Source organism: Primulina eburnea, chromosome 17, assembly GCF_022965805.1.
Source record: "Primulina eburnea isolate SZY01 chromosome 17, ASM2296580v1, whole genome shotgun sequence".
NCBI lineage: Eukaryota > Viridiplantae > Streptophyta > Magnoliopsida > Lamiales > Gesneriaceae > Primulina > Primulina eburnea.
Genome location: NC_133117.1, coordinates 24,436,326 through 24,449,193, shown reverse-complemented (window position 1 = coordinate 24,449,193; position 12,868 = coordinate 24,436,326). Strand labels below are relative to the sequence as shown.

At 39.8% G+C, this 12,868-nt stretch overlaps 1 protein-coding gene across 1 annotated transcript; it reads left to right on the top strand.

Annotated features, from left to right (window-relative positions):
• The first annotated feature begins 10,562 nt into the window (after positions 1–10,562).
• LOC140817972 (uncharacterized) lies at positions 10,563–11,376 on the top strand. The gene is made up of 2 exons (XM_073177765.1): positions 10,563–10,985; positions 11,218–11,376. Exons 1-2 carry the CDS (start codon positions 10,563–10,565, stop codon positions 11,374–11,376), a joined length of 582 nt encoding a protein of 193 aa, XP_073033866.1.
• Positions 11,377–12,868: the final 1,492 nt, after the last annotated feature.

The window sequence follows — 12,868 nt, the reverse complement described above, 5'->3', positions numbered from 1 at the left end:
AGGTTTCCTTGTGGAGATAAACTATAGGAGAGAGAATATCCATAAATAAGATAATCAAGGACACTATCATGCTCTCTCCTCGATTAATGATTCAAGAACTTTGTACGTCATGGTTTTCAGAGAAAAACATTTTCAAGGACTTTGCTGTTTTGAATAGTGCTGTTGCACGTGCTGCCGTAATTGTTGAAGGAATTTCAGACAACACGCCTGTAAGTGTTGACTGAAAATCAGGTTTTGTTGCTCCAAGTTTTTGGCATCACGTTTTTGCTTTCATTTTTATGTTTTAGTGTTTTTGGTTGTTTTAGAAAGCAATTTATTTTCTCAACGTATTGAGGAAATTGATTTCATTAAGATCACTAGTGATTGGTTTTTGTAAACGTAACAGTCATTTTCTAGTGATTATTTTTTCCCTGAGGCAATGCACAAAATACTTGTGCAAATTTAATATTGTCCATCGTATTTATTTAAAGTCAATTAGTGTTACAAACTTTAATATTCCATTGCATGTTGTCGTAAATATTGTAATATTTAGCAAAACATTTTATTCTGGTAAAACACAAATTTACAATCTTACACTACTACTATTATATAAACTCATATCTGTCAACCATTATACCTTCCAATCCTCAAGAAAGATAGAAATCAGGAAAAAAAAGTTATCCTACATGTACACAAGTAGAGCCGTGAAGATGATTTAAGCCCATCGAGCCAACCGGGCCCACAATGAAAAATTGAAGGGTTGAGTTATGGTTGTAGTGAATTGTTTGGATGCGGGTCGATAATTTTTCATTAATTTTTTTGCGAATTATTGTATCTAAACACTTATTTTAATTTGTGTTTTTTGGAAATTTTCAAACTACTATTTGATTTATTTTTAATATAAGTTTTTATGGAAATTTTCAAACTAGTATTTGATATGTTTTTAATGTCTTACATTTTTTTCTTATAATTAAGTTTCTATTTATTTTGTTCGTATGGTTTGGTATGTGATTTTTTTACACAAAATACAATCGTAAAAATTAAAATTTTTTTATAATCTGTTTCATTGTGACATTTATTATTTGTTATAAAATTGCTAATATTTTTGTTTGAAGTAACAATTATTAAAATTATTTTAATTTTTAATTTTTTTTTTTAAATTTGCGGTGGGTTGGCTCACCGAAACCGCAACCCACGAAGGGACAGGCTGGTGTTTTCCTACCCTCCGGATTCACGGGCCTGCCAACTTAGTTTGATGGCGGGCCATGGTGGTCTGCTCTTACATCAAGTGTTTGTACTACTTGATATGTACTTTGAAGCCGAACAACCAAAATAAAATTCAATATATAACAAAATTATTCAAAATTCCATTATTCATTCATATTCATATACATTTTTTTTTACATCGTGGTCAATTCATGGAATTTAATTTTTATTTTAAAAAACAGGAAATTCTTTTATTTAAATTAAAAGAAAAAAGAGAATTTTTTTAGTCAAAATCTTGTGATAAGTTGAGGACAACAGTTCATTTAGCAAGATTGCAGAGAGAAAACAAAAATCCTAACAAACTAATAGAGCAAAAGAAGAGAAAAGAAACTGAAGGATCTGATGCCAAGCACCTTGAGGTGCTTCAAACAAAATATTCTCCAAGAGCTGCAATAGCTCATGTTCTAAGATTGTTTACACCGATGAATTAGATCGAGTTTGGTATAGAACAAAGCGAAAAACACTCGAAATAATCCTTCGTTAAGAAACATTGATATATTTGTATATCTTGTGTAACTGAATAACGAAAAGACTAGATTAGTTTTTTCATTCATTATTTTAGTTATTATGAGAACTGAACCAACGGATTCTCTAACTATTTAAATCAGTTTGAAAACGATAGTTAATTAGTTAAATACACAAGATATGTTTATGGATGTTCGTAGACTTCAACAGCTCCTACGTCACCTCTTCTACCACCTCGGGTAGGATTCACTAGAAGACTTTGATCTATACAACAACTTGTACAAACCCACCCAACTTAAGACTTATCCACTGCCTTAACTGAACTCCTAGACTAGACTGAAGGCAGCACCTTCCAGTCAACACTTATTTAACGTCAATGTGAGAAAGACTACATACACAAGTTTAATGTCTTTGTGCAAGACTGTATTTGAGTGGTGGTGAGTGTGTCTGTGAGAACTGATCTATGAAAACTACCCGAAAGGTGTTCTCACACACTGAGGGAAATATGATTCTAATCTAAGCTGATAACACGTTGAAGTGTTCCCTCACAATTGAGCTGAATGCTTCTCTCTTAAGCTGATATGACTCTGAAGCGTGCCTTTTTGTATCTGTGTTATGTTCTCTGCATTTGAGTCTTCACTGGTCTTGTATTTATAAGCAGGAAGGTTGATCGTACAGTGAGACTCAATACTTGTATTAGTTGCATTTGAATTTGTTTCTTGAGATCTGCGTTGTACTCCCCGACAATATTTCTGGAACATTTTTATCTTTAAGTTCTGATGCAACGTCCATTATTGTCCTTTGACTGGACAGATTTTTTATACCTGTACGCACAGCTGGATTCCACTTAAATCAGCTTGTCTTGATCTGCAACTGATTGCTCCAAACTAATGTTCTGAACTGGTCAATTGAACTGGTCTTCAGTTGGGCAGGTGAAATCAGTTGACTCGTCAGTTGAACTAATTTCACTCTTGTTCAGTTGAACTGATCTTCAGCTGAGTTCTTCGTCAGTTGAACACTCCTTCAGCTGGCCGGGCTTCTGAGGTTCTCCTGCTGAACCACCTATCAACTGAACCTTTTACGATACATCAGTTGAACTATTTCAGTTTGGTTAATCAGTTGATGCTTTCAGTTGGCGTCTTCGACAGCTTCAGTTTTACCTCGCTTAACTGATCAGTTAGAAGCCTGATCAGTTCTTAGCTACCTGCGTACTAAAATAAATCATTAGAAACAAAAATAACAAGTTTTGTTAACTTTAAAATTAAGATTACGAACATGAAATGTTCCAACATAAACATCAACTCAACACAACAAGATAAAAGAAACATCAATTTTTCAAACCCATCTCCTTCATCAGTATCATATTCAGCTTCACTGTCCTTGGTCCCCGATGGACCAGCTTCTCCAGCAGCAGGCGTTTGAGTATCATCTCCCTTTTTTGTCCAGAATGGACACCCACTTCCAGAAGCAGTCAGTAATCTGCTACAAAATTTCATAATAGGCAATATTAGCCTTGGCTTGAACAATTTTGGACAGGGAATACTCTATTTGGGCTTGGACTTCAGCAGTTGTGAGCTGTATGAATCCCGTGGGTGTAGAAGTGTCAGGCTTGATTTGGGGAGTGGCACTCGTAGCAGGGGCAGTGGGAGACGCACACCACGGAAGATCAATCTTCCAGTTCCCTTTAAAGAATGCAGGAGCAATCTTGAAAATTTCACTGATATCATACAGTTGCTCATTAACATCCTGAATAAAGCCTTGAGAGACCAGCATCCCATAGATCAAACTGGGAAACGGGAATTTAGACGCCTTGAGGCCTCCATCGGCATATTGAAGCACATTTTTGAACACTAGCTTCCCAAAGTTAAAGACTCCAAGCATTCCGTTGGAGTATAGAACCATTTCCTGGTGTCTGGTCACAATGGTGATGTTTGTGGACGGTGTCCAGTTGCGTATGGCCAATTTGTGGAGCACAAAGTAGAACGATTAAAGGTTGGCGGCTGACAGGCGCTGAGGATGGGCTGGAAATTGAGTAAAGAGGTCCCCTGTGAGTGTGGAAGTAACCATATGAATGTCAGGGGCAAGTCCATTCTCATCCTCTGAACTCGTAGATTCAGTCACGAACAAAAACCTTCATGTACTTAGCAAACCTTTCATCACCTACACCAGTTGATAGATTGGAGTAAACTTCCAACACATGTCTTCGGCTAAATGGTGTGACAGCAGAGACTGTGGAGAGGAGGTGGCATTGTTTGAGAAAGGTGAGCAAATTGTGTCTCGCAAAGACATCAGCATCGACATTCTTTTCCTCCACGAAATCACGATGCGCATATAAATGCCACTAAGAAACTGCCTGCTCAGTGTTGAAATTGTCACTGAAGGCAGTAATGAGATCATAATCAGAGAGATCGGTATTGTCCTCAGTGTTCTCAACATCTGGGAAAACATCTAGAGGAGTAGGGGAATCTGCATTGCTTTCAGTAACAGAGGCAGTAGCCTCATCAGGAACTTCATCAGAACTGGGTGAGGATGCACCAGAGTCTTCACTAGCATGAAGGGTTTCGATTTATTCTTGGATCAGCTCATTAGAGGGTTGAGCAGTAGATGCAGGTGATAAGTGCAAAAATTGCACTTGATTTATATGTTAATCCATTTGATCTATGCTGGTTTCGAACAGATTTATGCTTGGTTTTGTTGTTTTTGTATAGTGCAGGGGATGTAAAACTATGAGATGAGTTAGAGCAATCAGAGACGTTTTTGAGCATAAACAGCGAAAGACTCAGAGCCGCAGCGCCACAACAAGCGCTGCAGCGCCACAATGTACGAAACAGAAGCGCCGCAGCGCTACAAGATGAGCGCCGCAGCGCCAACAGGCTGAGAGACAAGCGCCTAGGCGATGCACAAGCAGCGCCGCGACGCCTCAATGCCGAGAGCTAAGCGTTTAGGCGCTAAGGGACAAGCGCCGCGGTGCTAATACTCACGAACGACGGGCGCCTAGGCGCCACTTACTCAGCGCCGCGGCGCTAATGGCGATGAAACAAGACTAAATGGGCTTCGACTTATGGCCCGGACATGAGAATAAAAGAAAGACAAGGGTTCAGAAATGGGGGAAAAAAAAGAATACTTCACAGCCGCCAGAGATTGAAAGGAAAAAGCAAGAGCCAACGACGGAGCATGAAGAACAGAGATAGAAGACGTTTGATCCGGACACGGAGACGCACTTTCATCTCTCGCCAACACGTTCTTAATTTGGTTTCTTACTTTTAGGTTTTTAATGATTAAAAACAGGTTTTGTATTGATTTAAATTCGAGTATGAACTGATTCTATTTTATAGAGATTGATGTAGTCTTGGTTTACCCTATGTTATTGACGTTTTGACTATTCATATAATTAATTTATCGTGTTTATTTGTGATTTCTTGTCATTAATGCTTTTGAATTACTGGCCATAATTCGATTGATATAATAATTAAGATCTAACACTCGAGAGAGGGGATTGAAATTAAGATAGGAGACATCACATCGTTAGATATTTATAACGTGCAAAAGACTTATAACTCCGAAGAATCAATAAGAGAACCTTGGTTGCATTTATTACGTGTTACTTGATTTTGAATAGACATATTAAAATCGATAATAGGTAATACAATTCTATTTAACACTTGAAAAAGGAAATAGGAAACTTGCGAGTTCTTGGTTAGTAAACACGATGCAATTAAATCACATGTTAGTTAATTTTAATTTAGCATAGGGGAAACCAGACGAAGTCATATCTCTAGATTTATTTACTCAGTGAATTTTTATTGCGTGTTAGAATTACAGGATTTGTTATTTTCTTTGAATTGATCATAAACCAACCATTTGATTTGTCTAAATAAAGTTGAGCTATGTCAATCATGGTAATTAATATACAATTTTAAATAATTACTTTTCGTGGGATCGATATCTGTACTCAACCCAGTACTAAAACTTGACACAATACACTTACGATAGTGAAAACACGCATAAGTTTTTGACGCCGTTGCCGGGGAGTAAACTATTTAATTGCATATTGATATCATTACTAATTAGTCTTTACTTTAATTTAGACTTAATTTTATTTTATTTTTTTATTTTGTTAATTGATAGTCCTCTCTGTTTTGCAGTGCATGCGAAGATTTCAAAATCCCGACTTGCTGATTTTTGATCCGGTTGAAAGAACTGCCAGGAGATTAAGGAAAGCAAGGAGAGACGAAATTAAAGCAATGGCTGAAAACAGAGATAATCAGAATGAGCTCCCAAGAGAGGTGCCAATACGGGGACATTTCCGCCCAGTCATCAACGCTCACTACTCTGGAATAGCTCGCGGAACCATTGCTGCTAACAACTTCGAGCTAAAGCCCGCACTCATTAACATGGTTCAACAGAACCAATTTGGAGGAGCAGCCGCTGCAGATCACCATCTTCACCTCAGAACTTTTTTGGAGATCACGGATACAGTAAAAATTAATGGTGTTTCTGATGAAATTATCCGATTGCGCCTGTTTCCGTTTTCTCTTAGTGATCACGCAAGGAGTTGGCTCCAATCTCTATCTTTGGGGAGTATTACTACATGGGCAGATCTAGTAAGCAATTCCTGTCAAAATATTTTCATCCTACCAAGTCTGCTTAGTTGAAAATAAAGATCATCAATTTCAAGCAGAGAGAACTCGAAGTGTTATATGAGGCTTGGGAGCGATACAAAGAATTACTCAGGAAGTGTCCGAATCATGGGTATGCAGATTGGGTACAAATCGAGTTATTTTACAATGGTTTGGATGGGCCGATAAAAGGGAATGTGGATGCAGCCGTCGGAGGTACTATTTTTTCTAAAACACCTGATGAGGACTATGATTTGCTTGAACAGATGACCATTAACAGTTATCAGTGGCCGAATGAGAGATCTGGATCAAGGAAACCTGCTGGAGTGTATGCCGTAGACCCGATCACATCACTTACTGCACAGGTTTCAGCATTGACAGCACAGATTGCAGCAATGAATAAAGCAGGCCAATCTACGTCTGAAGTAGCACTGGTGACTGCCGAAGAAGAGCCAGTTGTGGAGGAAGCTCAGTACATCAACAATCGTGGCTTTGGAGGTTATCGAGGTAATCCTCCCCCTAATACTTATCATCTAGGTTGGAGGAATCACGAGAATTTTTCTTATGCAAACAACAAGAACGTGTTGAATCCTCCACCGGGGTTCAATACACAGAAATGGGAAGGAAAGCCATCTTTTGAAGATCTAGTTGGGACGTTTGTGACTGAGTCTGGGAAAAGAATGGCGAGAACTGAGTCTCGTCTTGATAACATGGAGACACACATGGGCAATATGGGTGCCACGATGAAATCCTTGGAAACACAGATTGGGCAACTATCCAATAGTTTAAAAGATCAGAATAGAGGACTGAAAAGAGTGTAGAGATTCTTGTTGAGGAAAATGATGGAAATGGTGCAAATATTGGAGAAAAGAAAGTGGAGGAACCTAAGAAAGTGATTGAGCAGCAACCTTTACCTAAGGTAAATCTTCCATATCCACAGAGATTCTAGAAGAAAGGGTTGGATGATCAGTTTGCGAAGTTCCTGGAAATTTTCAAGAAAATACACATCAACATCCCATTTGCCAATGCATTGGAGCAAATGCCCAATTATGCTAAGTTCATCAAGGACGTGACGTCCAAGAAGAGGAAACTTCAAGAATTTGAAACCGTAAAGCTAACCGAAGAGTGTAGTGCCATACTCCAAAGAAAACAGCCACATAAACTCAAAGATCCAGGGAGTTTTACTATTTCTTGTGTTATTGGTGGTTCTAGAGTAAATAGATCTTTATGTGATTTGGGTGCTAGTATAAATTTAATGCCTTCTTTTATTTACAGGACTTTGGAACTTGGCGAGGTGAAACCTACCACTATTACTTTGCAGCTGGCGGACAGATCACTTACCTATCCACGAGGGATAGTAGAGGATGTGCTGGTAAAGGTAGAAAAATTCATATTTCCTGCTGATTTTGTCATCTTAGATATGGAAGAAGACCAGGAGACTCCGCTTATCTTTGGAAGGCCATTTTTGGCCACGGGGAAAGCTTTGATCGATGTGCACAAGGGCGAGCTCACATTGAGAGTAGGTGGAGAAGAAGTCGTGTTCAACATCTACTACAACATCATAGGACCAAATGAGGTAAGTACTTGTAATAGTATTGATATAATTGATTCATGTGTATCTATTGTTGGTGCAGGTAGGATGACGAAAGACTCTTTAGAGAGATGCTTGTTGGAGTCAGTTTCCACAGTGGATGAAGAGGACTGGGATGTGCGAGAGGATTTACTTGCTCTCAATACGCTACCTAAAGAAAAGATTAATGCCCAACTTGAACAATTACTTGAAGATGCAAGTAAAGAGGTACCAAAAGCATCCTCTGCATTAAAGGATTTACCGAGTCACTTGTGCTATGCATTCCTAGACGAGAGTTCGTCCTATCCGATAATCATCTCCTCTGCTCTTACTATTGAAGAAAAGGATAAGTTGTTGAGAGTGTTGAGAGAATTTAAATCTGCGTTGGGATGGACAATTGCTGATATAAAGGAGATTAGCCCTACTGTTTGTATGCATAAAATATTGACGCAGGAGTCCTATTCCCCCTATGTTGATCATCATATGAGGCTTAATCCAGCCATGAAAGAGGTTGTAAGGGCTGAGGTATTAAAATTGTTAAATGCTGGTGTTATTTATGCTATATCTGAAAGTTCTTGGGTTTCACCAGTACAAGTAGTGCCTAAGAAGGGAGGAATAACTGTAGTAAGAAATGAGAACAACGAATTGATTTCAACTCGTCCAGTGACTGGGTGGCGAGTGTGTATAGACTAAAGGAAATTGAATGATGCGACTAGGAAAGATCACTTCCCTCTTCCCTTTATTGACCAGATGCCTGATAGAGTAGGTGGTTATCATTATTATTGCTTTCTAGATGGTTACTCAGGTTACAATCAGATTGTCATAGCACCGGAGGATCAAGAGAAGACTACCTTCACTTGCCCCTATGGTACATTTGCTTTTAGAAGAATGCTATTTGGTCTCTGCAATGCACCTGCTACTTTTCAGAGGTGTATGATGGCCATATTTTCTGACATGGTCGAGGAAATAATGGAAGTTTTTATGGATGACATATCTGTATTTGGTTCATCATTTGATCATTGTTTGCAAAATCTAACACTTGTTTTGCAGAGATGTCAGGCAAAGAATTTAGTGTTGAATTGGGAAAAATGTCACTTCATGGTCTCAGAAGGTATTGTGCTTGGGCATAAAATTTCTGCTAAAGGAATAGAAGTGGACAGAGCCAAAGTTGTGGCAATTGAAAATCTCCCTCCGCCGAAGAATGTGAAAGGGATCCGAAGTTTCTTGGGACATGCCGGGTTCTAGCGTCATTATATTAAAGATTTCTCTAAAATTACTAGACCTTTATGTAATTTGTTAGAGAAAGATTCTACATTTATTTTTGACGAGCATGCAGGCGTTTAACAGGATCAAGACAGCACTGATTCTGCACCCATCATGATAGTGCCTGACAGGAAGGAGCCCTTTGAGCTCATGTGCGATGCTAGTGACTATGCTGTGGGAGCAGCATTGGGACAAAGACGAGACAAGATGTTCAAAGCTATTTACTATGCAAGTCGTACCCTCAATGCAGCCCAACAGAATTACACAACTACTGAGAAAGAGATGCTAGCAGTGGTGTTTGCATTCGACAAGTTCAGAACATATCTCATTGGCACAAAGGTAACGGTTTTCACTGACCATGCAGCTCTTCGTTACTTGTTTGCCAAGAAGGATGCAAAGCCCAGGTTGATACGTTGGATACTCCAACTTCAAGAATTTGACTTTGAAGTCAAAGACAAGAAAGGGTGTGAGAAACAGGTGGCAGATCACTTGTCACGACTAGAGCTGGAAGAACGAACTGAAGGTGGAGTTATCAATGAGTCGTTCCCAGACGAACAACTCTTCAAGGTAAATGTTACACATCCTTGGTTTGCAGATATAGAAAATTTTCTTGCTGCAGGAGAATTACCTTCAGATTTAACCTATTACCAATAAAAGAAATTTCTTCATGATGCAAATTTTTATCTGTGGGACGATCCTTTCTTGTTCAAGAGATGCGCTGATCAGATAATTAGACGATGTGTAGAAGAGGAAGAAGCGGGTACAATTCTAGAGCAGTGTCATTCTTCACCCTACGGTGGACACTTTGAAGCATCTAGAACAACAGCTAATGTATTACAGTCTGGTTTTTATTGGCCTAATCTGTTTAAGGACAGTTATACTTTAGTTAAGTAATGTGATAAATGCCAAAGAGTTGGCAATATTTCTAGATGACATGAATTGTCACTAACAAATACTTTGGAGGTGGAACTCTTTGATGTCTGGGGTATCGACTTTATGGGTCCATTCCCATCCTCTTTTGGTCAATCTTACATTTTAATTTCTGTTGATTATGTGTCCAAATGGGTGGAAGCAGTTGCCACCAGTACTAACGATGCTCGAGTTGTTGTTAAGTTTGTCCACAGGAACATCTTCACAAGATTTGGAACGCCTAGAGCCATTATCAATGATGAAGGTACGCATTTCTGTAACAAAATTTTTAACTCACTATTGGCCAAGTATGATGTGAAGCACATGGTGACACTGGCATACCACCCGCAAGCTAATGGGCAAAAAGAGATATCCAACCGGGAGATCAAGCAAATATTAGAAAAGACAGTGAAGACAAACCGGAAGGATTGGGAATCAAGCTAGATGATGCTTTATGGGCATACAGAACTGCATACAATACACCTATCGGGATGTCGCCTTATAGGTTGGTTTTTGGGAAAGCTTGCCATCTACCTTTGGAACTGGAGCACAAAGCATTTTGGGCTGTGAAAAAGCTAAATTTTGATATGGGGGCAGCTGGTGAGCAACAACTGTTGCAATTGAATGAGATGGAGGAATTCAGGAATGATGCATACGAAAATGCAAAGATATACAAAGAAAAGACCAAGAGATGGCACGATAAGCAGATTCTTCGACGAGATTTTGAACCAGGGCAACATGTGTTATTATTCAATTCTCGACTGAGGTTATTCCCTGGTAAGTTAAAATCACGATGGTCTGAACCATTCACAGTGGAAACAGTGTACCCATATGGGGCAATTGAGCTAAAATGCAAAAATGGTGAGACATTCAAAGTCAATGGTCAGAGGGTCAAACACTATTTTGGGAGGGAAGTGAGACACATGGACAACATCCCACTTGGAGAACCAAAGTAGACATGAGAAAGTTGGGCTGACGACGTTAAACCAAGCGCTTGTTGGGAGGCAACCCAACCAGTATCTTTTATAGCTTTCGTTTTCTTTATTCGCTTTTATTTTATTTTCAGTAGTATAATTGCTTTTACATTTTCTTTTTATCTAATTTGGCATGTGAAGATTAGATACTGATTTATGCATTTTTATGTAGGTACAAGTTGAAACAAGGCAAGGAACGAACTCGTTTTGGCAAGAGTTGCACCTGAATAGCGCCAAGCTCCATACAAGAAGCGCCGCAGCACTAAAAGCCGAGAAGGAAGCTCCAAGGCGCTTCCAAGGAAGCGCCGCAGCGCTAAAATGCGAAGACTAGGCGCCGCAGTGCTAGATAATCAGCGCCTAGGCGCTGAAAGCCGAAGGTTAAGCGCTGCGACGCCACTTACTCAGCGCCGCGGCGCTAGGTCGTTTTATATGAAAAAAAGAGGCACTGAGACATCATTTTTCAGAAACCTAAGAAGCAAGCGCCGCGGCTCCTCCACTCCTCCACCGAAAAAATTGATCAACTCCACAAATTAGCCTTCTAAACAGCACAAGACACCACACGATTCACTCCCAAGCTATTCCATCTTCAAATTCTCACTCCTAACCCCAGTTGGCTCAAGATTTCAACGAAAGTTCTTCGACAAAAAAAATCGACCCCGGACAAAGTGTAGCAAAATTTCAACCTTTCACAACAAGGTACTTGTCATTGGTATCATAATTCTCGATTTTCATGCTTGGGATTTAGTGGAGTTGCGTTCTTGGATTGGTACACATAAGGTGTTTGACAAATTGCCTATGTGAGTTGTTGTTACGTATTGTTGGATTTGGAATATTGCATAGTAGAAGAATCGTTAATTGACTGATTGTGTTGAGATTGTGGGTACTGCTTTGGTGTAATCTTGTTGAGACGTTGTTGTTGGATATTGTTTGTGAGCACCAAATTGTTAGAATTAAAATATGCCGCTGAGGAAGAAAACCAAGCAGATTCAATCTGGGGAGGGCGAGTCGTCCACCGCTACTTTTGATAGACGACGATTCTGGAATGCCGTTACGGCCGAGAACTATTCCAAATTACAAGATAAAAGCATGCAGCGAGAAAGAGGGATGGATCAGAGCATCCCGGATTGTACGACATTAATTGTTGCTCGGAACATTCATTGGGCTGAGTTTGTAAAACCGCCGGCAGACGTCGTGATCTCCCTAGTTCAGGAATTCTATGCTAATCTTAAGGTCAAACTCGAAAATTATCAAGTGAAGGTGTGGGGGCGAATGGTTGCCTTCGATAGCACAACAATAAATTCGATGTATTCGATGCCTGACTATGACACAGATGGGTACACACTATTCATGCAAGAGGCATACATTTATGAGACGGTCATAACCAAACTATGTGAGCCGGGAACGGTTTGGAAACTGAATAATCAACGAGCCCCCGTCACATTCCCTGCGACGTTCATGAAAAGGGAGGCGTACAACTGGTACCACTTCTTCGCCTCGCGATTGATGCCATCTGGTCACGTATCTGATGTGACAAAATCGAAGGCAGCCTTGGTTTACTGTATCATCACCGGCAGGACAGTTGATGCGGGCCGCGTGATTATGACTTCGATATTGCAGGCTTCTCGGGGCACTTCCACTGTGAGCATGCCACACTCCTCTACCATACTGATCTATGTCGGCTAGCAGGGGTTGTGTGGGATTACAGCGAGGCTTTATTGCATACAAAAGGCGACATCTCACTGGTTGCTAGACTACCGCGGGATCGGAGACAGAGACAGATTATGAGTGCTACGGGAGAGGCTTCAGGGAATGAAGCGCAGCCA

Excerpts from the sequence above, each read along its gene's own strand:
- LOC140817972 (XM_073177765.1), top strand. The coding sequence starts at position 10,563 with ATGTCGCCTTATAGGTTGGTTTTTGGGAAAGCTTGCCATCTACCTTTG. Across the intron at positions 10,986-11,217 it reads AACACTATTTTGGGAGGGAA|GTACAAGTTGAAACAAGGCA; the intron begins GTGAGACACATG and ends ATTTTTATGTAG.